This window comes from Leptonychotes weddellii, chromosome 8, assembly GCF_054177405.1.
Source record: "Leptonychotes weddellii isolate Sample4059 chromosome 8, ASM5417740v2, whole genome shotgun sequence".
In the NCBI taxonomy this organism is placed as follows: Eukaryota; Metazoa; Chordata; class Mammalia; order Carnivora; family Phocidae; genus Leptonychotes; species Leptonychotes weddellii.
In genome coordinates, this window is record NC_138376.1 from 15,898,333 (window position 1) to 15,923,384 (window position 25,052).

At 39.3% G+C, this 25,052-nt stretch overlaps 1 protein-coding gene across 1 annotated transcript in view; it reads right to left on the bottom strand.

Annotated features, from left to right (window-relative positions):
- BMP6 (bone morphogenetic protein 6) overlaps nt 1-25,052 on the bottom strand; it is a 140,381-nt gene that overhangs the window by 17,702 nt on the left and 97,627 nt on the right. The window contains exon 2 of the mRNA XM_081827695.1: nt 11,237-11,429. Coding sequence (XP_081683821.1) covers nt 11,237-11,429 — 193 coding nt within the window. The remainder of the gene's footprint in view (nt 1-11,236; nt 11,430-25,052) is intronic.

The window sequence follows — 25,052 nt, forward strand, 5'->3', positions numbered from 1 at the left end:
GGAAGGCGCTAAGGAGGGTACAATTGTGAGGTGGAAGGAATGAAATCCGCAGGGCGAGTGGGGACTCATGGACGCGGGCAGCCTGGCTTTCTCTCCTGCCTGCTCCTTAGTCATGCTGGGTCCCTGGGCAGCTGAGTTGTTTCTCCACCACCTTCTCTGACTGTGCAACGAGGAGAAAGCTGGTCCTCACCGCCTAAGAGACCACAGGCATACACAAACGCAGGCAGACAGCTAAGCCCGGAAAGATGAAAAACAACTCTGTGGCTCACCCGCAGTGAGGCAGCCTCAAATTTTGATGTTTATGAAATCGAGGATGCTCAGGTCCATGGAAGGAAGAAGAGGTACAGCATGCACTTAAAATAACTGCACAAAATAGAGGAGGAGCAACAAATATATACCCTGTGCCTTCAATATGTGGGATGCACCAAGAGACTCTCCTTTATTCCTTGGGGACCCCAGAAAGGCAGGTCCTACTACTATCTCTCTTCTACAGCTGAGGGCATGGAGCCTACAGAGGTTAGGTGTAGGAAGGTCACACAGGTATTAAGTGGGGTGACCAGAATTTACAATCAGAGCCCACACTCTTAGCCATCACCTATCTAAACAGCAGAGTCCAGAAAAGCACAAGGCACAGGTTGAAAATCCTGAACGAGGGCTCAGAGTAAGGTAAATACTCAGAACTGGCACGTGATCAGAAATCATGAGCAGGTTCTCCTATCAAGGCCAGGGTTGGAAGGGGTGAAAGGTACATGCAGGAAGGGACCCAAGACGGCTGCTGCCTGCGGCTGGAACTCCCATGACCTTCCCAGTCTTGCTCTACTCTTCCTCCCATGCAGAAGATTCTCTGTCTAGCCTGAGGAACTTAAAGAAACAAAAAAAGAATGACAGAATTACAGCTTTAGGGAACAAACTCATTGGCTCACCCTTGGTGCTTCCTTCCAATACATGAAAGTCAGTGACACGGGTCGGGTCTGACCCACATCTATTGACTTGGCGCCAATGACATATAGCCTGCGTAGTCTCTTGACGGTGAAACTGTAGCCTCTAATAAGAGGCACCTGATTCTGCCATGTAAAAAAAAAAACAAAAACAGGAGTTCCCTTCTAAATCTCACTTCAGCACAGTCAAGATCTGTTGCTCTTATCTAAAACATGTGTCACCAGTGGATAAAGAATCTTAAGTTCTGGCCAAAGTGACCACCATGACTGGATTATTTGGATCTTCCTATTGGGATGACTGACATGCTCAAGTTAACATACCATGAAAGAAAATCCTGAAGCCAGAGAAAGGATTTTGAAAGAATTTACTGCTTATTTTGTTCTCTATCTACTCACAGAACCCCATGTTTCATGATGAACATGCATTCTATCTTCAAGAATACAACAATTTTATGTTTGGTGTTATCCTACTTGAGGGCATGAGTTCCCTCCTACTGTTATCTTCCTGGGAAAATTAAGTTGTTAACAATAAGTCTAACAAGAGATTTCTAGAAAACCTAGAAATCTCTAGCAAATTTCACAAATTCACCCTGGGGCTAGGGTTGACTGACCAGCAAGTCACTCATAAGACCTGTAGAACTGGTGTGTGTGGGCGAAGTCACCCCATGTGGTCCCTCCCAGTTCAAGCCTCCATCACGCTGAGAGGTAGAAAGCACCTTGGCAAACACAGTGGGTCTTTTTCTTTTTCGCCCTTGGAGAAGAGCAGGAAGTACCCGAGCTCCTAGTGGCCAGCTTTGGTCTTTCCTAACAAATGGCACCCATTAAGGTCACACTGCCCTAAACAAAGTGCAGCTCTGCTTACTACTAACCACTTTCCTAGAAAGAACTGTTCTTGATAAAGTGGAATTTATATGTTGGAAGCAAACAGATTTATGAGATACTTGATAAAGTGAGCCTGTGGTCTTGTTCCTTTATTTCTTTAGAACATCCCTTCACCATTAATGGTGCACTAAGATATAAAACAACATTCATAGAGTGATAAACTGATGTTATGCAATGAGGCAAACTGACATTTCAAAGAGAATGGAAGTCAAAAGCCAATCATTTTAGAAAATTAGTAAAGCAAGTGTTTTTATTTTCTTCTTACATATTGTATCATATATGGAGGATTATGTTTAAACGTATGCCACTAAAAGGATAGGAAAGAATAGGATATTTGAAAATAGAGCACCACAGCTCAGGGTAAGCTGCTACCCACACATGGATTTGAGTAAAAAGGGCAAATGCACATTATTCTTAAATAATTAGCTAAGCTCTCGTTGATTTTATGCCACTTGATATTAACCAATTTCACCTCAGGGATTAGCAAGGTATACAGAGGTGTTTCAAAATCAAAGGCACCTTAGCTCTGTATGGAATATTTCATCTTCAACAAACAAATACAAATCACTCTGCTGACAGAATATGAACCTAGCTAGCCCTTACATGGTGTTTCCTACACAGATGCTTTTAATTATGCTAACTCCTCACAACCACCATACTCTTATGTGTAAATACTGTTCATGCCATCACAGGCTTACAGATAGGGAAATTGAGGCACAAAGAGGATAAGTAGCTTGCTCACAGTCCTAGAGCCAGTAAGTGCAGAGGGGGGAACTGAACCCAGGCATCTCGGCTCCAGTGTTGCACCTGCTTTCATCATCATAGCAGTGGTTCTCAAGTTCAGCCTATGCTGGAATCCCCTGGAGAACTTGTTAGCACAAAGACCGCTGGGCCCACCTCCAGAGTTTCTGGGGTGGGGGCTGAGAATTTGCAATTCTAAGGTTCCCGGGTGATGCTGCTGCTGGTCTGGGAACCACACTGTGAGAGCCACTGACCTACAGCATAGTCCTGCTCCCTTAAATATGACTAGTATTACCCTCACCTGGTTTTTAGACTTCAGGTTCAAAGCTAATTGCTCTCAAGATTTCTTGCTCCTCTCCCTCAAATAGTACAAAGCAAGTGTAGAATGCTCCACAAGTAAATGTTTGATTGTCTTATGGATTGGCCTTACCCTCAGGGAGTTATCAAGTTAGACTAATAATCAGAATCACAAGTAAGATCAAGTCCAAAGCAGCAGTATTATTAGAAGGCCTGTTTCTCGGTGTCCAAGACAGGGAGGGAGGGAGAGAGCAGGTTACTTTATGCAAATTCACGGCTACCTAACCTGACCTCTTTGGCCACATAAACAAAACAATGTTCTCCTTCACTGGGAAACATGCCCTAGTGATCAAGACTGAATGAGAAGTTCTGTCACATTTTAAACAGGTTATGTGCAAACGTTATGTTTTATTTTCATCACCAGTCCTACATTTCCATATCCTGTACAATATGGAGAAACAAAACAGGAAAAATGCTGTTCATCTGGGATTTTAAAAAAAAAAGATGTCTCCCAAGATAATCTTAGCTACCACCATGGCCGGCCTCCCACAAGGCTGGACATCCTGGTAAGAAGATGCACGTAACTAAAGCAATGTGTTTCTGGGAAAGAATACTACAGAAGGCATAGTTTCCAGAAATAAAGACGGATTTTCTTTTCTCTTCCATGTTTACCAAGTGGGTAAACCGTCCCCAAACAACAGTTTCTCTTGCCCACCACACCCTGACTCCCCCTCTCCCCCAAATGCAGCATTCTTTTGAGTGTATACACCTCTTGTGTATGATAACCTTAATTCCTCTCTGCAATATTCTCTTCTACACTGTGCCTCTGCAAAGAGCAGAACTTAGGCTAAGGAATAAGATTTGGTAGCTGCTTGCACTTTATGCTTTAATTTCAGGTAGATCATTCTAGGTATAATAGGACTTGACTAAAGAGACAAGACTAACTAGTTACATAACCTGAGCTGTGGGTCAGTTGTATTACCCCTTTTTTCAGGGGCAAAGGAACAAATACAGAAACGCTCAATGCTTACCTGAGGCCCACACTGAGCATGCCAGAGATTATCAAATCAGCAAGTAAGATTTCAGGAGTCCCTGAGGATCAAACTTGTGAAAGGCAGATACGGAAAGAGAAACAGGTGCGGCTGGGCACAGCGATAAAAGGCTCTGATTTCCCTCTGCCCCAACTACAATGAGGTTCTCCTGTCCTGGCTTTCTCAAATTTGCCCTTCTCTTCAAAAAAGAACACAGTCTCAGGTATCTCACTTATACCTCAGTGAAGATAAAGGTTCACGTCGCTTCACTTCAGCAAGCAGCACCGAAAATCCAACAGCATTCGTAGAGCAATCAATCCATAAGAAATGCTATTCTAAGCAAATTACTCTTCTAGATCCTGGAACGGGATCGACTGCCAGGTTCGGGTCTTGTTTCCCGAACTACACCATTTGGTTAATGAATCACATATCAACATTTGTGGGGATTCATTATAAAGATCTCAAAATAAAAATAATAAAAATCCTATGTTTCAAAGACATAGCCTTCTGGTTATGATGTATCACACTAACACTCCCACTAAGGACAACTGAAAAAATAAACTTGTTTGTTGTCATCTTAGAGCAACCAAGGCAGTCAACACTTGATGGGTCAAGATCACAGAGAGAAGAAAAATACATGGAGGTGAGCCCTGCATTTGTATCGTCTTTGTATTGCCTTTTCATTTCAGGGGATTTGATCTTTCTTGGCATGATGCATGAGTATCAAACAGAAAGGAGCAGCAGCCTAGAGCTTGGAGTAATATCACTGGCTAGGAACAAAAATTGGAGCTTCAGGAAGCTTGGACCTGAAGGACTAAGGTCCCAGGGAGAAAGGGGCTGCATAAAAGTGAACTCAGAAGTTTGGGTTCACTTCCTATAAGACCTTGGCTCTTCAAGTCCTGGCTGCCTTGAACTCCAACATTTCCATCTGAGAGATTTGCCAAATATTAGGCTGTGCACGCATGGAGTAGGAAGCTGAGAAAACAAGCAGAAAGAAACTGCTTAGAGGACAAAAAGCTAAGCAGAGTTTTTGGCAGTTTCTCAATGCTGGGGAGTTAAAAATTAGAGTTCAGAGCCCACCAAGGAAGAGAGAAGCTCTGGTAAACATCCTACCTAGACCTTCAGCTGAGACCCCTAAAGGGCTAAACTCTAGGAGAAAGGGAGAAACCAGAAACAGATAATCCTTAACAGATCCTTAAATACCCCCAACTGGAACAAAAGAATGAGGAGATCGCCCTGTATTTTGTCTGCCTTCCAGAAGAAAATGAAATCCACTCTGGAAAGAGATAACAGTATCTATAAATATTTTCCATAGATAATGACCAGAATTTAATTAAAAAAATTATCAGGCATTCAAAGAAATAAAACCAAATGAGGAAAAATCAAGGGAACAAATAGATAATGGGAACAGACCCATAGGTGATCCAGGCAATAGAGTTATCAGACATGATCCTTGAATCTAGCCTTATATAAAAAGGATAATAAATCACAAGTGGGCTTGTTCCAGGGATGGGAGGTTGGTTTAATCATTGGAATCACTGGAAATGATTTAATGTAGTATATCACATTAACACTTAGCGGAAAAGATCAGAAATTTTTTTAATAAAATTCCACACCAATTTCTAATATTAAAAACTCTTAGCAAGCTAGAAATAGAGACTTTCTTTATTCTAGAAAGTATCTACAAAAACATTTTTAGCAAACATCCTTAATGTGAAAATATTAAATCTTTCTCCTATTAGATTCAAAATCTGATATGGATTTCTAATCTGAGACAAAATTTTGAATCAAATTCAAAATTGTACTGGATGTCCAGTCAGCACAATAAAACAAAAATAGAGGAAGAAGAAATATAATAATTATAAAAGAAGAAATAAAACTGATATTTATAGATGACATGATTATATTTATAGAAATTCCAAAATTTTGTACAAAAATTTGTTAGAATGACTATGCGAATTTGCAAGGTTGCTGGATATAAGAGCAATATACAAAAATCAATTGTATTTCTATATGTGAGCAAAAACAATTAGACACCGAAATTTTTAAAAGCTAAAAATACTATTTACAATAGCATAAAAAACCTTCAAAACCTGGAATATTCTAATGCTCTATAAAAAAATAATTCTAGGGTGCCTGGGTGGCTCAGTTGGTTGGACGACTGCCTTCGGCTCCGGTCATGATCCTGGAGTCCCGGGATCGAGTCCCATATCGGGCTCCTTGCTCAGCAGGGGATCTGCTTCTCCCTCTGACTCTCCCCCCTCTCATGTGCTCTCTCTCTCTCATTCTCTCTCTCAAATAAATAAATAAAATCTTTAAAAAAAAAAATAATTCTAATGATCTATAAGTTAAAATATTAAAGACACAAAAAATTATAAAATATTATTGAGAAAAGTGAAAGAAAGCCTAAATAAATGCCACAGTCTTAGATTGGAACATTCTATATTAGTAAGAGTCAGTTCTTCCCAAATTGCTCTCTAGATTTAATGCAATTCCAATCAGAAGCCCAGCAAATTTCTTTGCAGAAATTAAAATGCTGATTTTACAATTTATGTGGGAATGCAAGAAAGTCTCAAAATTTATACACCAGTTATCAAGCCTTCTTATAAAACTAAGAGAATGAAGAGTCTAAGATTGGTACAAGAAAAAGTCAACCAATGGAACAGAATACAGGTCTTAGAACCAGACCCACACATACATGGTCACCTGATTTATGACAAAGATGCCACTGAAGTGCATGGAAAAAGGATAGTATTTTCAATATAAATGATACTAGGTCAATTATGTATTTCTATTCTTACACAACTAGGCTATTTAGTCTACTTCACTAGTTCACTTAGGATCTCAAATATCTACTACTCTAGTTAGCTCATTCTGCTGGGCTAAAAAGCTTCATATCTCACTGCCTCTTGGGCAACTACTCCTGTCTCAAACATGTCCAAACCTGAACTCATTCTCATTCCCCTTCCCTCACTTATTCCTGTGTTCTCTATCTCTGTGAATGGTTCAGAGGAACATGATCAAAAGAAAAATTCTGGAAAAATGTGTTTTTGCCCTTTGACAGTTATGTTCTCTCCTGAAACAATTACATTCTATCTGTAAAATAGGTAAGAAATGGTGAACTTTGTCAAAAATTTAGCTTAAGCAATAATTCAGTCTGGGATTGTTCCCAGGGACTCTACTAGATGGCTTCTGGGTGACCTAAAGAAATCTTTCTCAGTTTCAAAATCCATCTCTAATGCAGCACTGCCCTGTTCCCTTGATTCAAAGATGCATTTCTTCACATCCTAAGGATAATGAAGTTAAGATAAAACATGTGAACTAAAAAAAGAAAAAGAGAAAGAAAGTGAGAAAAGAAAACTTTGCCTGTTTTGAAACAGAGGAGTAGGTTGTGATATTGCTTACACCAGGAGGAATTGAATTTTAAATTTGGGAATTAATTCTCGCTCTACATGTCTTCCACAGACTGCACCATGATAGAACGCAGAAAAGTTATCATATACACGGAAGACAGACCATCACCGCCAGCAATGCAAATGCCAAAACGTAGAGTAGAACATGGAATTTCAAAACTAGCAGGAGCAAGTGGGCTAATTCATGTACCAAATAGGGCCATCTTTCAGACACTGAAAACATTTCTGGCTGGCTTTCAAGAGGTGCTGTTTGACTTTGACTTCTAATTATACAAAATTCAATTAAGAACAGTAAAAGAGTGTCTTTAGCCAAATAAGAAATGTAGATGAAAATGGTATTCTTGAAAGGCCTCAAAATTGCACTATTAATCTGAAAGGTGCTATAAAAGTAAAGATGATGAGTACATGTTCCGAAAAGCAACATGCTACCACCATAAATATAGGTCAAAGGTATTCAGAGCAGCCTTTACACTTCAAGCACGAAGACAGCTTAGTGTGTATGAATTGTGGGAGAACGTGGTAAAGTCAATGGACAAATAGATAACACTCAGAATAAGTACAAATACTTTCATATAAAATTTATTCTAGTCTTTTTTTTCGTCCACACCCTTCCTCTAGAAAAGTTGCTAACAGGTGAATGGTTGCTCAATAGATCAAGAATAGAAAAGCCTGGTAAGTCAAAGAACCAGGGCCTGAATTCTAACTGACACATCTGCACCCCCAACAGAGCCATCTCACTGGACATCCACACAGAATTATCCTTGGGATGTCTGCATCACAGCTAAGAGCCATCTCGCTGGACATCCACAGAGAAGCATCCTTGGGATGTCTGCGTCACAGCTAAGAGCCATCTCGTTGGACAGCCACACAGAAGCATCCTCAGGGTGTCTGCATCGCAGCTAAGCAGATGGAGATGAGAGACATGCCCTCAGGGGATTGCTTACCTCTTTCTCGCACTTCACCTTTATCTTGGGACTGACCCCATGTCACCGGGGTGACTTTTGGGAAACAGCAGACAACAATGCAGGCCTAATTTGGACTTGGCAAAATTCATATGTGCCATGTTTCATTCTCTAAAAGGTAACATGCCTGCCCTGCTTATCTGATGGCGTCAGTGGTTAAATCCTAGCAAGGGAAGAGGTGAGAAGACTCTTTCCAAACTCTAAGTGCTATGCAAATGCCAATTTTTACCAGTGTCATCATAAAAACATAATGATTTATAACACCAGATATTAACACCCCTGCTACTCTGATTTAACTGTGCACGCTGTTGGGTTACTGATCCAACTCTGCTCTACTGGGGTGCTCCAGATCTTTTCAGGTCTTAGATTCTATCTCAGGGCTTATTCTCAGGTTTTGAATAAAGTATCAAATGTTTCCCTGTTCTTATTCAAAGCACCATCTATTCAGGTAGTCACTTTTTTGAACTTACCTGGTCCAGTGATTTCTTATCGGTAAGAGGAATATGTTTCTGCAGAATTCACAGCAATGGCCTATCATCCAAGAATCTTTTCTGACCATGCCCTGGGTTAGGCTTCTTAGCTGCCTTTTATATCAAGAGGCCCAACACATAACTTCTTCTGCCTTCGCTGAGGTATGACTCAGCATTGAAAAACCTGCCTTTTTGTATTTTTCTTTTTCAAGGAGGCCAACTATTTTTGCAAAACAAACATTTGTTATATTAAGTTAATCCATCAAATACTACAAATTTCACTTACACACAGATTAGACAAATACGTTTCTTCACAAGCCTGGAGGATCATTTTTAGCCAGGACACCCCAAGACGGTACAGATGGGGAGATCAAACCTTCCCCAGAAGGAGTCCTGCAGTTAAATCTGGAGGCCTCTGGAAGAACATCAGGAGACAGCAGGAGGCCTGGGCTCCTGGCCCACCGATAAGAAAAGAAAATCTCCTGTTGGCCAACCTGGAGCCCTTCAAAAGCATGAAGTTCTCCCAATCCTCCCCGTATTCCCCCTTCCCTATGCACAGAAGTTAAACACACCCAATCGCCAAATACTCCTATCCTAGAAGGCAGAGAAATTACAAGTTTGCTTTGACAGAGTCATCAAAGGTTGGGACTGTTTGGGATTTTGTTTTCCAAACTCACTGCTGGCCTCGAGGAAGTATGACACCACCATTTTAAGCACAAGGCAGCTGTTCATCTTTGGCTGGAGTTCAATATAAACCTTACAAATGGTCTGCTAGCTCTATTTTTTAAATAATAATAATTTTGAAAAATCCCATAGTTACAGAAATCCCAATCTGGTGTTTTCACTATAAAGCCTTTTCTGCAGAACAGAGAAAACCATGTATTCCAAACAAATGTCTGAGCCAGAAAGGTACTAGTAGGTTATTTCCACCAGATAAATGCAGTGGACAGATAATTAGGCAGATTGAAAATCAATGGCTAAAGCAGGCCCAAGGAATCAACACTGAGTATCAATTCTCTCTGAAATATGAAAAGACAAAAATCTACCAGTGAATAATTTATTATTCCAAAAGAGGCCCTTAACGGTTAAGTCACTGATGATACTTGTATTTAGGGGTAAAAATCAGACATCAGAAAACCTTCCCTTCATTCTGAAATGTTGGTCTGTTATAGATACCACAGTGGCTATATTTTATTTATAACTATCCCTACTAAGAACTCACATACAACCATCAATGCATATATTCAACACCATGACGTGTCCCCAAAGCCTGGCATGTGTCTCCTTCTTCTTTCTTTTCCCTCATTACACACTGGAATATGCACAAGGGCCAAATATTGGCAATGCGCTCAAAATAAGCCTTTTATGGGGCAAGTTAATGTTCGTTATTATTTCAGTGTGCATATTTGTGGCAGAGCTTTACGCACAAATCTGTAAGTCCAGGAGAAACCAAAGTCATTCCTAAACCTTTGGACATCCTTGGGAAATCAATAGACTTCCAAGACCAAAAGCAAGAATCTTGACTTGGTGTATGAAACGAAAGCTGACAAATCCCTTGCAGAGTTTGTAAATGTGGGGTTCCCTCCCTCTCTGTACTCTCTTCCTTTGATTGTTATCTGCCTATTTCCCATGTAATTGCCAGGCTGTCCCACCACATGCTGTGTTTATACGTTAAGTGCACTAAGTATGCAGTGGTGCTCATCTCTGCATCAGGCCCACCATTCTCACCTGACTACTGAACTGACTGACCCCCAAATACTAAGCACAAGTCAAGGTCGCTGGCTTGCTTTCTGTGTGCTATAGGATTGAACTAGCTGTTGCAGTATTTCTTCCCTTGACCCTTCTAATCCTCCAGAAATCCCTCCATGGAAGTTCTTCTTCATTGGTGGACAGCCCCAAGAGCATACTCTGTTGAAGTTCTTTTGTAAAAAGAGTCTGGCCTCATTTTCAAAAAACAAAAATATTACAGACGTGGGTGGGGGGGTAGTCTATTATTCCCTTGTATCCAAATGAGAAGAGATACATTCGAGACACACACACATACACACACACAGATATACTATATCATATATTTGTATATATTATATGCAAACACACAGCTTTCCACTAACTTGAATTAGTATCATTTGTAAGCACCCTTACATGACTTCCATGTATGCATTTATTTTCGCCACCCTAACCCATTATTCAAAGTAGGCACTGAGCAACAGTGGGAAATGTTTTATCCCCAATAAGGTATATATTCTCTGATCACAAAGGATGCTTAGTTAATAGTGTCCATTGGCTTGCTCAGGAAAAGAAAACTATTTGGAAAATCTTCATTTTAATAACAAAAAATTGTCTTGCTGGCTAAACACTACCATTCAGAACACATCCCTCATCATGCTCATGTCCTGCCCCTGAACTCCAAATCACCTTCCACAGACATACTCGGGGTTAGATGATGGCAGGGTGAGAAATGGGGGCCAGCCCCACCCGTTGGGATTCCTTGAGCCTTCATACCTGTGCTGATGCTCCTGCAAGACTTGATAAATGCTGATAAGAAAAGTTTGGTTTTTAAAACTCCCCACAACACAGTCCTTGTAGATTCGGAATTCTGCAGCCGTCACCGCCTCACCCTCAGGAATCTGGGATAAGTTGAACTTGAACTCTCTGTGGTGTCGCTGGCCAGGGGAGAACTCCTTCTCGTACTCCACTATAAGATTAAACAAGAGAGAGTGACAACTATTGTTACTTGACTAAGTGCCACAGGCTCACCTCAAGAAAGCTGCCCCGTTTTCATTCATAAATGGATTACCGGTTACCATTGGCTTAGGAGGGGGATTGGGGGCGGCGGGGTGGCAAGAACCAACAGTGGCTGTGCTGTCAGATGGGCTGAGATTAAAATCGCTCATTTTACCCAAGGATTAAATAAAATTCTTAGATTTTTACTTGGTTTAAATACCTTACGTACTTGGTTGAAGTAAGTTGCATGAAAGCGAGTTACCTAAACTCTTGGCTTCAGTTTTCCTCACCCACAAAGGCAGGAATTAACAGGGCTTCCCAAGGAAGTTGTGAGAATGAGGAAAACGATGAGTAAGAACGTCCCTGGTGATCCTGGCCCCGGCCACCCCTTCCCGGCCCCCTTTCCTTACTGCTGCCTGGCCCCCTCTGGTCTGGTCATCTCCCCCCATCAAGCAGTTGGCATGACCCAGGGTAGCCCTGAGGCGAGCTCTGGGAGGGGTCCTCAGGGTGGGAGTGGGGTGAGCAGTGCATTCAGCCTCAGCCTGAAAGATCCAAGGGTCCTTGCATTTTGCCTGTTGTTCCGTAGAAAGTTTTGTGGAGGGGTTTAGGGTAAAGCTTCAGAGAAAATGCCGTTCTAACCCAGATGCACTGCCCTCCCATCTCCCGGAACAAAGGGAGGGCTGCCGGCCTCTGAGGCCAGGGCCCCTCCACTCAGTCTGCATGCGGAACCCAAGTGTAAGGATAGACACGTGGAAGCAAATGACCAACAATATACCTTGCTATTTTTTCTAATGCTTTTCTAAAAACTGGGAAAGAATGGAGTCTGAAATCTTTTTTTTTTTTAAATGAAATCTTTCCCCTGCACCAAGAGAAACTATAGAAAACTACAACCACTGATGATCATTTCTCAGAGTCAGCTTCCAGTTTTCTATGTAAAGTCCTGTGTGAGACACGTGGTATCAACCTCAGATGCTTAACTCATAAACGCTGTAAAAGAGAAAAAGGACTGCTCTGCTTCCCACCATAAATTCTTGACTCTTTTCTCCAGGGTTTGGAAACGTTTCTACCCTACTGTTCCTGCTAGTTTTTTTCTTAATGGCAACCGCGGTGAAGTCTCATGAGCAAATTAATCCTTTATGGCAGAGTGTTCCCAGGGCTGTGGGTAGGGGGAAAAAAAATCAAATTATTGGCCACCTCCAACTGCCCATTTTCTCCCACATATGTTGTTCTCCATAATCACCAGAAGCTTTGGAGATTTAGCTTCTTTAAAAAAAAAAAAAAAAAAAAAGCCAATAACTCTTTATAAGAACCTAAGGCCTCAATGGTATTTGTGGAAGCTAAGGAAAGCTAAGCCATCTATAGGTAGGAGGTTTTAAATAGAGCTTCTGAAACTGCCATGGGACTATGCTAAATCTTTTAGATTCAAGTTATCTCTTTTTGGCGGGAGGGTTGTAAAAAAAAAAAATAAGCTTTGGCTTGAGTAAGAGCTTGATATAAGTAAAAATATATATATATATTTTAATACATATATACAAATATATATTTACATATTTATTAAATTATATATATATTTATCATATATATTAAATATATATATATTTTAAAAATTAAAAAAAAAATCTAACCAGAAAGGAAGCCATGGTTCAGTCCCAACAAGAGAACAGGTTTTCTAATTAGTGGCTAAGCATGAAAAGCAATCTTTTTGGTGAGTTCACCAAAGGACACCCATACATGAGGGTGTATTGCTTTTCCCTAAAACTGATCTGCCTTTTAAGTGTGATATGTTATCATCAGTAGTTAAAAAGTGAATCAAATCTGATTTCCCAAAGGGACTTTGTAAAAAACAACAACAACAACAAAAACCCAACAAAACAAAACAACAAAAAGCAGTCACATAGCTTTTTTTTTATAGGGCCTTTTGGGTGCTTAAATTTTAATAGCAATAAGTAAAAATATATTAAGATACACTTGAAAGAATGCATAAGAATTCCTCAAAGAAGTCTTTCAATTGCTATTAATATAAACAACAACTAGAAAAAAGAAATCATAAATCATGGATGTGATACAAGATATAAGACAGTAACTTAAGACATTTTGGTCATAAGGAGTAAACAGAGATTTCAATAAATCAGAAATGTGGTAGCTAGTTTGGAGAAGTGCATCATCCCCACACCTCCCTGTATTCATACCATTGGGTGGTCCCCCCTCCCCTGGGGTGGGCTCTGTGACCTTCTCTGCACCAATAAAATGCAGCAACAGTAGTGCTGAGTGACTTCCAAGCTTTGAACTTCCTTCCACTTAGGTTGCTTGGAATGCTTATCTGGGGGAAAGATGGTTACCATGTAAGAAGTGCAACTACTCTGAACCTCCATGCTGTAAGGAAGCCCAAGCTAACCAGAAGTGAGGCTGTATGGTACATGAAGACACAGACGGAGGGAGAGAGGGAAGAGCCCAGTCAGCCTCCAACCACCAGCTGAGGCACCACACCTGTTATAAAGATGCCATCTTAGATGCCCAACTCAGTGGAGATGCTGGGGGACTCCAACCACAGCCAGCATCTGACTGCAACTGCAGGAGAGACCTTGCATAAGAATCACCCAGTTGAACATGGTCATTTCCCAAGACTGTGGGAGATGACAGCCCATTGTTTTAAGCCACTGTGATTTGGAGTGATTTGTTACACAGTAAGAGGCAACTGACACAAGAAGAAAAGGGAGGACAGGAAAGGATGAGAGAAAGAGAAGGGGAAGTCTGACCTTGCTAGGAAGGGGAGAAACCGCATACAATTCTTAAGGATTTTGAAATGCTGGGAGGCAGTATGTATGACTGAGGAGGAGTCCTGGCAAATGCTCACAGACAAATGTGAAGAGATAAAGAATCTAAAAATGAGAAAACAGGAGCATAGTTCAAAGCCTTTACTTCACTACAATATGAATTAGAACACATTGCCTTATATGAACATTTTCCTATTTCCCTTTACTGAGACAACATTATCTTGAAGCACTCCGAATTTTCTTTTGCCTTTCCTTTTTCTCTGAGGAGATTCAGGAATCTGATTGCCCCCCCACCTCGTTTTAAGCTCTCTCACTCAAAAACTTCACTCCACTGTCTTCTGAACCTCTCTTTATGCCTCTTGGCTGGAAACTATACCATCTTCTTCCCTCTTCCCACGATACCTCAGCCACCAGGCACTTGGAGTTTGCTTGGAACTCTTTTCTCCCCTAGTCTTTTGCTTCCAACTGAATTTGCATAATGTATTTGCTGATGTCTCATAGGGACACAAGAAAGAAATGCAGTTAGGTCACTGCCTACATGTGCATTTGAAGACCTGGGTGGTAAAACTGTAATGTTTCCAGTGAGCTTTGCATCCCCTGCCTTCAAGCTCTAGGATTCCGGACTATTTAAATATCAGAAATTCAAAATATGAGAGGTACTGAAAGGGACCAGGCTGAGTTCTGGATTCAGCACTCAGGACCTATTTTGCAGCCCTTAGCATTTTAGCTTTTCACGGGTGGCACCACACGCAGTATCCAATTAAGTAACAGCTATGAGTGCTGATGAAGTGTCATACTGCCAAACTGGTTCTGAATTCTAGCTCCCTTTTTCTGACTTATGTGATGCTAAGCAAGACATTAGCCAAAGTTTCAATTATCAGTTAAATGGCAATAATCAAATTTCTTAGGATTAAGTGGGACAATCTCTACAAAATAGTCAATGGTAGAGTATTTAACTCAAATGTTAGTTGTGATCATCATCAGCTGATATTTGAGAATCTAGCTCTACAGACTTAGAGTATGTCTCCACTGAGTAATTCAGATTTATTCAGGAGTCTTTAGATAGGGCCGATCAATGGTTCCTCTAAATTACCTGTTTAAGTTGAAGAGATGCATTCTGTGTAAAATCACTACACTGAGTGTCATCAGCCTTGGTGTTTGGCTAATGAATACAGTTCTGTGTTCTCTGAGGCAATAATTCCTAGAATTTTTCATTTCAAGGACCAGCGAAAATATTTTTCAATGGTAATGACCTTATACAAGGTCATCTACTTTTTCTGTTTGCCATTTGTAAAGACAATAAAACAGACAACAAACTGCATCCTTTTAACTCTATGATCATTTCTGAAGTTTCTCTTAACACCAAATAAAATAGAGAAGATATAACTGAAGAACATATACAATCCTTGAAATTGAATAAATTTAGCTTTATAAAACTCACTCTATTCTCTCTTTCTGCCTTAGACTATACCAGCTGAAATTTCAGACCAGCACTGGACCTTTGACCAACAAGTAGGAACCACAGCCCTAATGAATAAAAGTTAGTAGTTGAGGATTAAAAATGTAAGTTATGTCATACTAAATATACAAAAGGATATACATATGCAATTTATGGAGGTAATGAGGCATCATAATAAGGAACTAAGGAAACCAGCAACCCAACTTAAAAACCAGAACATGAGCAGAACATTGACCAAGACTATGGTGCCATCCCCCACTCCTGCCCAAGAAGGATCGAGAATCATGAATAATGTCTAGCATTTTCTTGCCTTTTAAAAACTAACAGTTTTATTACATATGTACATATCACTAAATCAGAGTGTTTTCCTTTTTCTCCCTTAAAGTCTTTCAGGGACATAGTGGAAATTTTATAGGCACACATGGCACATACAGGCACAGTCACAGCTAAGAACAAAGGCAGCCCAAGCTGATGGCCGTACTGCCTGTCAGCTGGTGGGGACCTGCAGTGCCAGGGGTGGGCATGGCTGCTCTGTAGGCAATGAGTGACTAGTAATTCTTCTTCTTCAGCTCTACTTCATATAAATCCATGACAAACACGGACACTTTCTCAATAAGCGGTGGCAAGGATGTGGAGAAAGTAGAACACTTGCACGTTGATGGTGGGGACGTGAAATGGTGCAGCTGCTGTAGAAAACAGTTTGGCAATTCCTCAAACACAGAATCACCTCATGATCCAGCAATCCCACTTTTAAGTATACATGGGTATCTGAAACAATTGAAAACAGGGACTTGAACAGATACTTGTACACCCATATTCCTAGCAGCATTCCTAGTAGCCAAAAAGTAGAAGTCACCCGAGTGTCCATTGATGGATGAATGGATAAACAATGCGGTAGATGTATACAATGGAATATTAGTCAGCTTTAAAAAGGAAGGAAATTCTGACACAGACTACAACATGGATAAACCTTGAAGACATTATGCAAAGTGAAATAAGCCACTCAGAAAAAGACAAATATTATATGCACTTACATGCAGTACCTAGAGGAGTCAAATTCATAGAGACAGAAAGTAGAGGATGGTTTCCAGGGGCTGGGGTGGGAGGGCTGAGGAGTTCGTGTTCAATGGGGAACAGAGTCTCAGCTTGCGAAGATAAAAACGTTCTGGAGATGGACAGTGGTGATGGTTGCACAACAATGTGAATGCACTTAATGCTGCAGAACTTGTACACTTAAAAATGGCTAAAGTGGGAAATTTTATATTAGGCATATTTTACCATACAAAAACAGACTTTCTTACATGATCACAATGCATGACCACACCTAAGTTAAAATGATTCATTGTTGTTCTCTAATACCTAATCCATAATCAAATTTCCTCAAATACCTCAAAAAACTGTCTTTCTGCTTTTGGTTTATTGGAATCATTAGTCAAACAGAATCCACTCACTACACTTGGTTGTTCTGTCTCCTAAGTCTCTTCCAAATGAGCAAACCAGAAACAGAAAGAACTCCACTAATCTGATCAGGAGTCCATCTAACAAACCTACAGCTAACAACATTCTTTTTTTTTTTTTTTTTATTCTTATGTTAATCCCCATAAATTACATCATTAGTTCTAGATGAAGTGTTCCATGATTCATTGTTCGTGCACAACACCCAGTGCTCCATGCAGAATGTGCCCTCCTCAATATCCACCACCAGGCCAACCCATCCTCCCACCCCCCTCCCCTCTAGAACCCTCAGTTTGTTTTTCAGAGTCCATCGTCTCTCATGGTTCGTCCACCCCTCCGAATTCCCCCGCTTCATTCCTCCCCTCCCGCTACCTTCTTCTTCTTTTTTTTTCTTAACATATCTTGCATTATTTGTTTCAGAGGTACAGATCTGAGATTCAACAGTCCTGCACAATTCACAGCGCTTAACAGAGCACATACCCTCCCCAGTGTCTATCACCCAGTCACCCCATCCCTCCCACCCCACCCCCCACTCCAACAACACTCAGTTTGTTTCCTGCGATTAAGAATTCCTCATATCAGTGAGATCATACAGCTAACAACATTCTTAATAGTGGCACAATCAAATCATTTTCTTTAAAATCAGCAAGAAGGCAAAGATGTTCATTTTCAGTCTTGGAGTCCAGTTCAGTGTTGCTAAGATTACATAATAGTAAAGGAAGAACTCTATTCCAAATTTTTGAAACTAATAAGAAAATTTATAGCAGACTGCTTCCTTGACTGTCTCAGTGAGTTCGAGCTGCTATAACAAAAATACCATAGACTGGGGGTTGAAACAACACTTATTTCTCCCAGTTCTGGTGGCTAGAAGTCTGAGATGAGGGTGCCAGCATGGTTGGGTTCTTGCTGAGGGCCCTTTTCCTGGCTAGCTCCTCACTTAGCCTTCCTTGGTACGTGCATGCAGAGAGAGATGGTGTGAGCTCCAGCCTCTTCCTCTTCCTGTAAGAACACTAATCCCATCATGGGGGCTCCACCCTCATGACCTCATCTAGACCTAATTACCTCCCAAGACCCTACCTCCTAATACCATCTCATTAGGGATTAGGGTTTTATCCATATGAATTTTAGGGGACACACACAGTCTATAACACTGACCTTAAAGGTCTCATATTATTTGTTCCATTACCTTTCAAATTTGTGGTTTGGAATTTTTGCATTTGTGTTCATAAGCAACACTGGTGATGATGGACTCACCTCATACAGTGTTGTTCGATTTCAAGTTATACCCGCTCTTGGAATAAGTTGGGGGAAATGATCTCTTCCTTCAAAGTCTGGCAAACTTATCTGTAAAATCATCTAATCCTGGTGTTTTCCTTTGGGGTAAATTTTTAATTACTCATTCATTTTCCTTTCAATGTAGAGAATTATTCAAGTTATCTACTTCTTTTTAAGTCATTATGCATTTTCTAGAGGTTTGTCAATTGGGGCAGAATTTATCCAATTTATTGCCATGAAATTTTTCAGAGTATTCTCTTATTATTTAATCTCTGCTCTAACTACAGCTTTTTCATTCTGATGTTATTTGTGAATTCCCTTTTTCTTGATTTGTCTTACTGGAGGTCAAATTTTTTTCTCACTATTGCTTAATTTGATTGTAATATTGATATTTTTCTTTTTTGAAATGTTGAAAGCAAAGAACTTTTTATGACTTGTTACAAATAAGGAGACAGGGTCTGTAGTATTGATATTTTAATATGTTTTCTGAATAGTGTCCTGCTAAGTCTAAACTATTTTAACTAAAGTTGTCTAGAGAAAAATAAAGATACAACCTGTTATAAGTGAAAATATAAAAGAGAAGAAAGAGGGGGGAGTGAGTGGGAAAAGCACAGAACAATCTTCCTATTTAATATGTTTAGTCACATATTCATTACTTTCTCATTAACTGGACTCACTCAGTGGTTAATTCGGCATGGCTTAGTTAAGGCAAAATTACATTCATTGACAATAAATTCTACATTTTCCAAATGTTTCATGCTTCCACTTACAGTCATACACCAAACTTGAAAAACTTGAGTCTTCTAAAAAAAACAGAAAACAAAACAACAATAGTAACAAAAATCCCTGCCATTCCCTTGACTACTGTAAACAATTTATTATGCTATGGCACAAGTTTATTTAACTTTAGGCAACAAGGACAGTTCTGGCTGGTCTTTCAAGGCTTGTAACAACAGTGGCTTTCTGATTTTTATGTTGTAAACATTCAAACTGAAATAGTAATAGAGACACTAAGCTGGACCCTCCAGCTCACCTGTTTAACACAATGAGCTAACTCACTTTACCCTCTGCGGTGCACCAATTATTTCCAAATATTCGTTTCTATTAATGTTTTATTAAAATCACAAATATCCAGAAGAATCTATTTTCCTGGATGCCAGTTTTTTCCGAAACTGACTTTTTCTAAACTTTCATTTTTATTTTAAATAATGATAGACTCACAAGTAGTTGCAAAAATAGCTGAAAGGAATGAAAAAACAGTAGAGAGATCCCATGCAACATCTTCCATAACTGAGTAACAATAACAAAACCAGGAAATGGATGTTGATATAATACCTTAACTAGACTACAGACCCTACTTTGAGCTCACCAATTTTTACATGCATTTGCTGGTGTGTATGTGTGTGTATAATAATAATTCTGTGACATTTTATCACATGTATAGATTCCTATAACCACCACCACAATCCAGACACAGAACTATTCTGTCCCTGCAAAGGAAATCCTTTGAGCTACCCTTTTAATTCAAATGACTTTTTAAGACTAGACCCAGCACATACACTAGAAAGAGCTGTAGGACCAACATGAAGCGCCTAGAGATAATTGTTAGTAGTAAGGGTTAACCAAGTCACTTTCTATTTTTTAAAACATTTTAAAACCACTTTCATACTGAAATACAGATGTTACCATCACTCTAGGTTGGGAAGATGCTCAGTAGCCACAACCATATACATGTCTTACAGTGGAAAAATTTGCAGACTTCAGCTAACATAGGAGAATACACTCAAGCACTTAAAGTCAATAAACATGTGTCATGAGGAAAGACTTAAACTGAATAATTGCAGCCTTGACAGAGTTCCATTAATATCAAATAACCACATTGTTGCCCACTTATAAGGACTACTATAAAGAAGCAATCAGACATTTAGTAAAAATCAATATATACAACATGTATTTTTTTCACTATCAAGAAAAATTTAACATCTTCAACCATAAATGGGACAGCATAAAAAGAATGGTCTCCTTTTTTTTTTTAACATATATTATTTGTTTCAGAGGTACAGATCTGTGATTCAACAGTCTTGCACAATTCACAGCGCTCACCACAGCACATACCCTCCCCAATGTCTATCACCCAGCCACCCCAATGAAGGGGGGGAAGTCGGAGGGGGAGATGAACCATGAGAGACTATGGACTCTGAAAAACAAACTGAGGGTTCTAGAGGGGAGGGGGGTGGGGGACGGGTTAGCCTGGTGATGATACCCATTAGTATCTCATTAAAGAGGGCACGTTCTGCATGGAGCACTGGGTGTTATAGGCAAACAGTGAATCATGGAACACTACATCAAAAACCAATGACGTAATGTATGGTGGTTAACATAATAATAAAAAAATAAAAATAAAAAGAATGGCCTCCCATACCCCTGATTTTTTAAAAAATTCATTTAAAATTTTTAAATAAAAAGAAAAGAAAAAAGGAAAAAAAAAGCAGTTCACCCATTTCTCCCACCCTCCATCTCTGCCTCTTGCAACCACCAATCTGTTCACTGTATCTATGAGCTTGGGTTTTTTTGTTTTGCTTTAGATTCCACATAGAAGAGAGATCATATGGTATTTGTCTTTCTCCAACTTATTTCACATTGAGGCCTACCCATGTTGTCACAAATGGCAAGATTTCATTCCTTCTTATGGTTTGGTAATACTGTGTGTGTATATATACACACACACACAATTTCTTTATCCACTGATGGACATTTAGATTGTTTCCATGCTTTGGTTCTTGTAAATGATGCTGCAATGAATATGGGGGGGGGTGTATATATTTCTTCCATTTAGTGTTTTCATTTTCTTTGGATACCTAGAAGTGGAATTGCCAGATCATAGGTTCTATTTTTAATTTTCTGAGGAGACTCCATATGGTTTTCCACAGTGGACGCACCAATTTACATTCCCACCAACAGTGCACAAGGGTTACCTCTTCTCCACATACTCACCAGCACTTGCTATTTCTTGTCTTTTTGATACCAGTCATTCTAAAAGGTGTGAGGTAGTATCTCATTGTGGTTCTGATTTGCATTTCCCTGATGATTAGTAATGTTGAACATCTTTTCATGTGCCCGTTGGCTATCTGTTGTGTTGTTTGGAAAACATGTCTATTCAGATCTTCTGCCCATTTTTTAATCAGATTTTTTTGGCTATTGAATTGTATGAGTTCTTTGTATATTTTGGATATTAGCTCCTTATCAGGTATATGATTTGCAAATATGCTCTCATTCAATAGGTTGCCTTTTCATTCTGTTGATGGTTTCCTTTGCTATGCACAAAGTTTTTAGTTTGATGTAGTCCCACTTGTTTATTTTTGCTTTTCTTGTTTTTGCTTTTGGTGTCTAGATTCTAAAAATCATTGCCAAGTCCTATGTCAAGGAGCTTACTGCCTAGGTTTTCCTCTAAGAGTTTTATGGTTTCAGGTCTCACATTTAAGTCTTTAATCCATTTTGAGTTAATTTTTGTGTACAGTGTAAGACAGTGGCCCAGTTTTACCATTTATTGAAGAGACTATCCTTTCCCCATTGCATATTCTTGGCTCTTTTGTCATAAATTGACTATATCTGTGTGAGTTTATTTCTGGGCTCTCTATTCTGTTCCACTGATATATGTATCTGTTTTTATTGCAATACCATACTGTTTTTATTACTATAGCTTTATAATGTACTTTGAAAACCAGGGAGTGTGATATCACTATGTTCTTCTTTCTCAAGATTGTTTTGGCTATTTGGGTCTTTTGTAGTTTCATACAAATTTTAGGATTATGTGTTCTATTTCTGTGAAAAGTACCACTGGAATTTTCATAAGGGTTGTACTGAATCTTTATATTGCTTTGGATAGTATGGACATTTTAACAATTTTTCCAATCCATGAGCATGGAATATCTTTCCATTTATTTGCTTCTTCAATTTCATTAATATCTGATAATTTTCAGGTCTCTGAAGTCCTTGATTAAATTTATTCCTAGATTTTTTATACTTTATCCTCGTTACCAAATTTTAATTTTTGCCAAAATTAATGTGTTTTTTTCTTAGTATAGTTGACACACAATGTTATATTAGTTTCAGGTGTATAACACAGGGATTCATTCATGGCAATAGTGATTTGTGTTTTATGCTATTTTATTCTTTTTAATGTAATTGTAAATGGGATTGTTTTCTCAATCTGGTAATTCATTAGTGTTAAGAAATGCAACAGATTTTTGTGTATCAATTTTGTATCCTGCAACTATACTAAATTTGTTTATTCTAACGGTTTTTGATGAAGTCTTTAGAGTCTTTTTTTTTTTTTTTTTAATACATAACATCATGTCTTTTGCCAATAGTGGATGTGTCTTTTTTCTCACCTAATTGCTCTGGCTGGGATGTCCAATACTACATTGAATAAAAGTGGCAAGAGTGGACATTCTCGTCTTATTCCTGATCTTAGAGAAAAAGCTTTCAGCTTTTCACCACTGGGTATGGTGTTGGCCGTGGGCTTGTTATATATGGCCTTTATTATGTTGAGTTACGTTCCCTCTATACCTGCTTTGTTGAAAATTTTTATCATAAATAGTTGTTGGATTTTGCCAAATGCTTTTTCTGCATCTATTGAGATGATCATATGATTATTTAAAAAAGATTTTAGAGACAGAGAGAGAGAAGAGAGAGCACAAATATGAGTGGGGGAGGGGCAGGAGAGGGAGAGAGAGATTTTTTTTTTTTTAAAGATTTTATTTATTTGACAGAGAGACACAGTGAGAGAGGGAACACAAGCAGGGGGAGAGGGAGAGGGAGAAGAAGGCTTCCTGCGGAGCAGGGAGCCCAATGCGGGGCTCGATCCCAGGACCCTGGGATCATGACCTGAGCCGAAGGCAGACGCTTAACGACTGAGCCACCCAGGCGCCCCTGGAGAGAGAGAATCTTAAGTAGGCTCCATGCCCAGCACGGAGCCCGACATGGGGCTTGATCTCAAGACCCTGAGATCATGGCCTGAGCCTAAATCAAGAGCCAGCTGCTTACCTGACTGAGCCACTCAGATGCCCTAGATGATCATATGATTTTTATCCTTTGTTAATCACATTGACAGATTTGCAGATGTTGAATCATCCTTGCATCCCTGGAATGAATCTCATTTGATCATGATGTAGGATTTCTTTTTTTTTGGCACCTCTTACCCCCTTCACCTATTTTGCCCATCCTCCAACCCCCTTCAGTCCCCTCTGGCAAATACCAGTTTGTTCTCTGTATTTTTTATTTTGTTTCTGCTTTTGTTTGTTCATTTGCTTTTTAGATTTCACATATAAGTGAAATCATATAGTATTTATCTTTCTCTGGCTTATTTTGCTTAGCATAATACCCTCTGGGTTTATCCACCTTGTCACAAATGCCAAGATCTCATTCTCTTTTATGGCCAATATTCTGTTGTGTGTATGTATATGTGTGTGTGTGTATTTATATGTGTGTGTATTTATGTGTGTGTGTGTGTGTGTGTAGTATCAATGTCTGTCGATAAACACCTAGGTTGTTTCCCTATCTTTGCTATTATAAATAATGCTGCAATAAACATAGAAGTGCATCTCTTTTCAAGTTAGTATTTTTATTTTCTTTGGGTAAATACCCCATAGTGGAATTACTAGATCATAGGGTATTTCTACTTTTAATTTTTTGAGGACCCTCCATATTGTTTTCTACAGTGGTCATACCAATTTACATTGGTGTATGATCTTTTTAATGTGTTGTTGAATTCAGTTTGCTAATATTCTGTTGAGGATTTTTGCATCTGTGTTCTTCAGGGATATTTCTGAAGATTCATACTTCCAATTTCAACTGCAGAGCACTAATGGGAAGAATGTCTTCACTGCGATTGAGAAAAGAAATTTATGTCTGTAATTCATTTTATCAGACTAATCTTTTTTTTAGATGACCTGGTTTCTCTGGTTGCTTTTATAATGTCATTGTCCTTGGTATGCTGCGGCTTCACTGTAACATGCCCAGCTGTATGTTTCTTTTTATGTATTCCACTCAGATTACATTGCACTTCATGTATCTGTGGATTCCTATCTTCCATTAGTTCTGGAAAATTCTTAGCCTTTAGCTCATTGATTAGGGCTCTCCTCCATTCTCTTTAGTGTCTCCTTCAAGAGTGATAATTAGATGTGTATCAGAATTTCATCCTAATTTCCACTGCTCTTAACTGGTTTTTTTTTTTTTTTTTTTAAGTCATCGATCTCCTCGTCTCTTGGCTGGAAAATTTCTTTAGATTTATCTACAAGTTCACCAATTCCCTCTTCACCCATGTTTACTGTATAGTTTAAGCCATCTATTAGTTTTTCATTTTAAGAGTTTTAAAATTTTCTACTCATTCCATCTGTCATCATTGTTGCTATGTGGTCTGTCATTTTCAATCGTTAATTGTTCTGTATCACATTATGCATTGTACTATTCTTTATTCTTTATGTATTTCCTAGATAGCGATCTTATAATTTCTCACTTGGTATCTGTTTTCTGTGAAATCCTTGGTGAACTTAAATCTGCATTGCCGTCCCATCCCTCTGATGACTTCCATTCTGGTGGTTTATCTCCTTGCGTGTTTGCAGATTGTTAG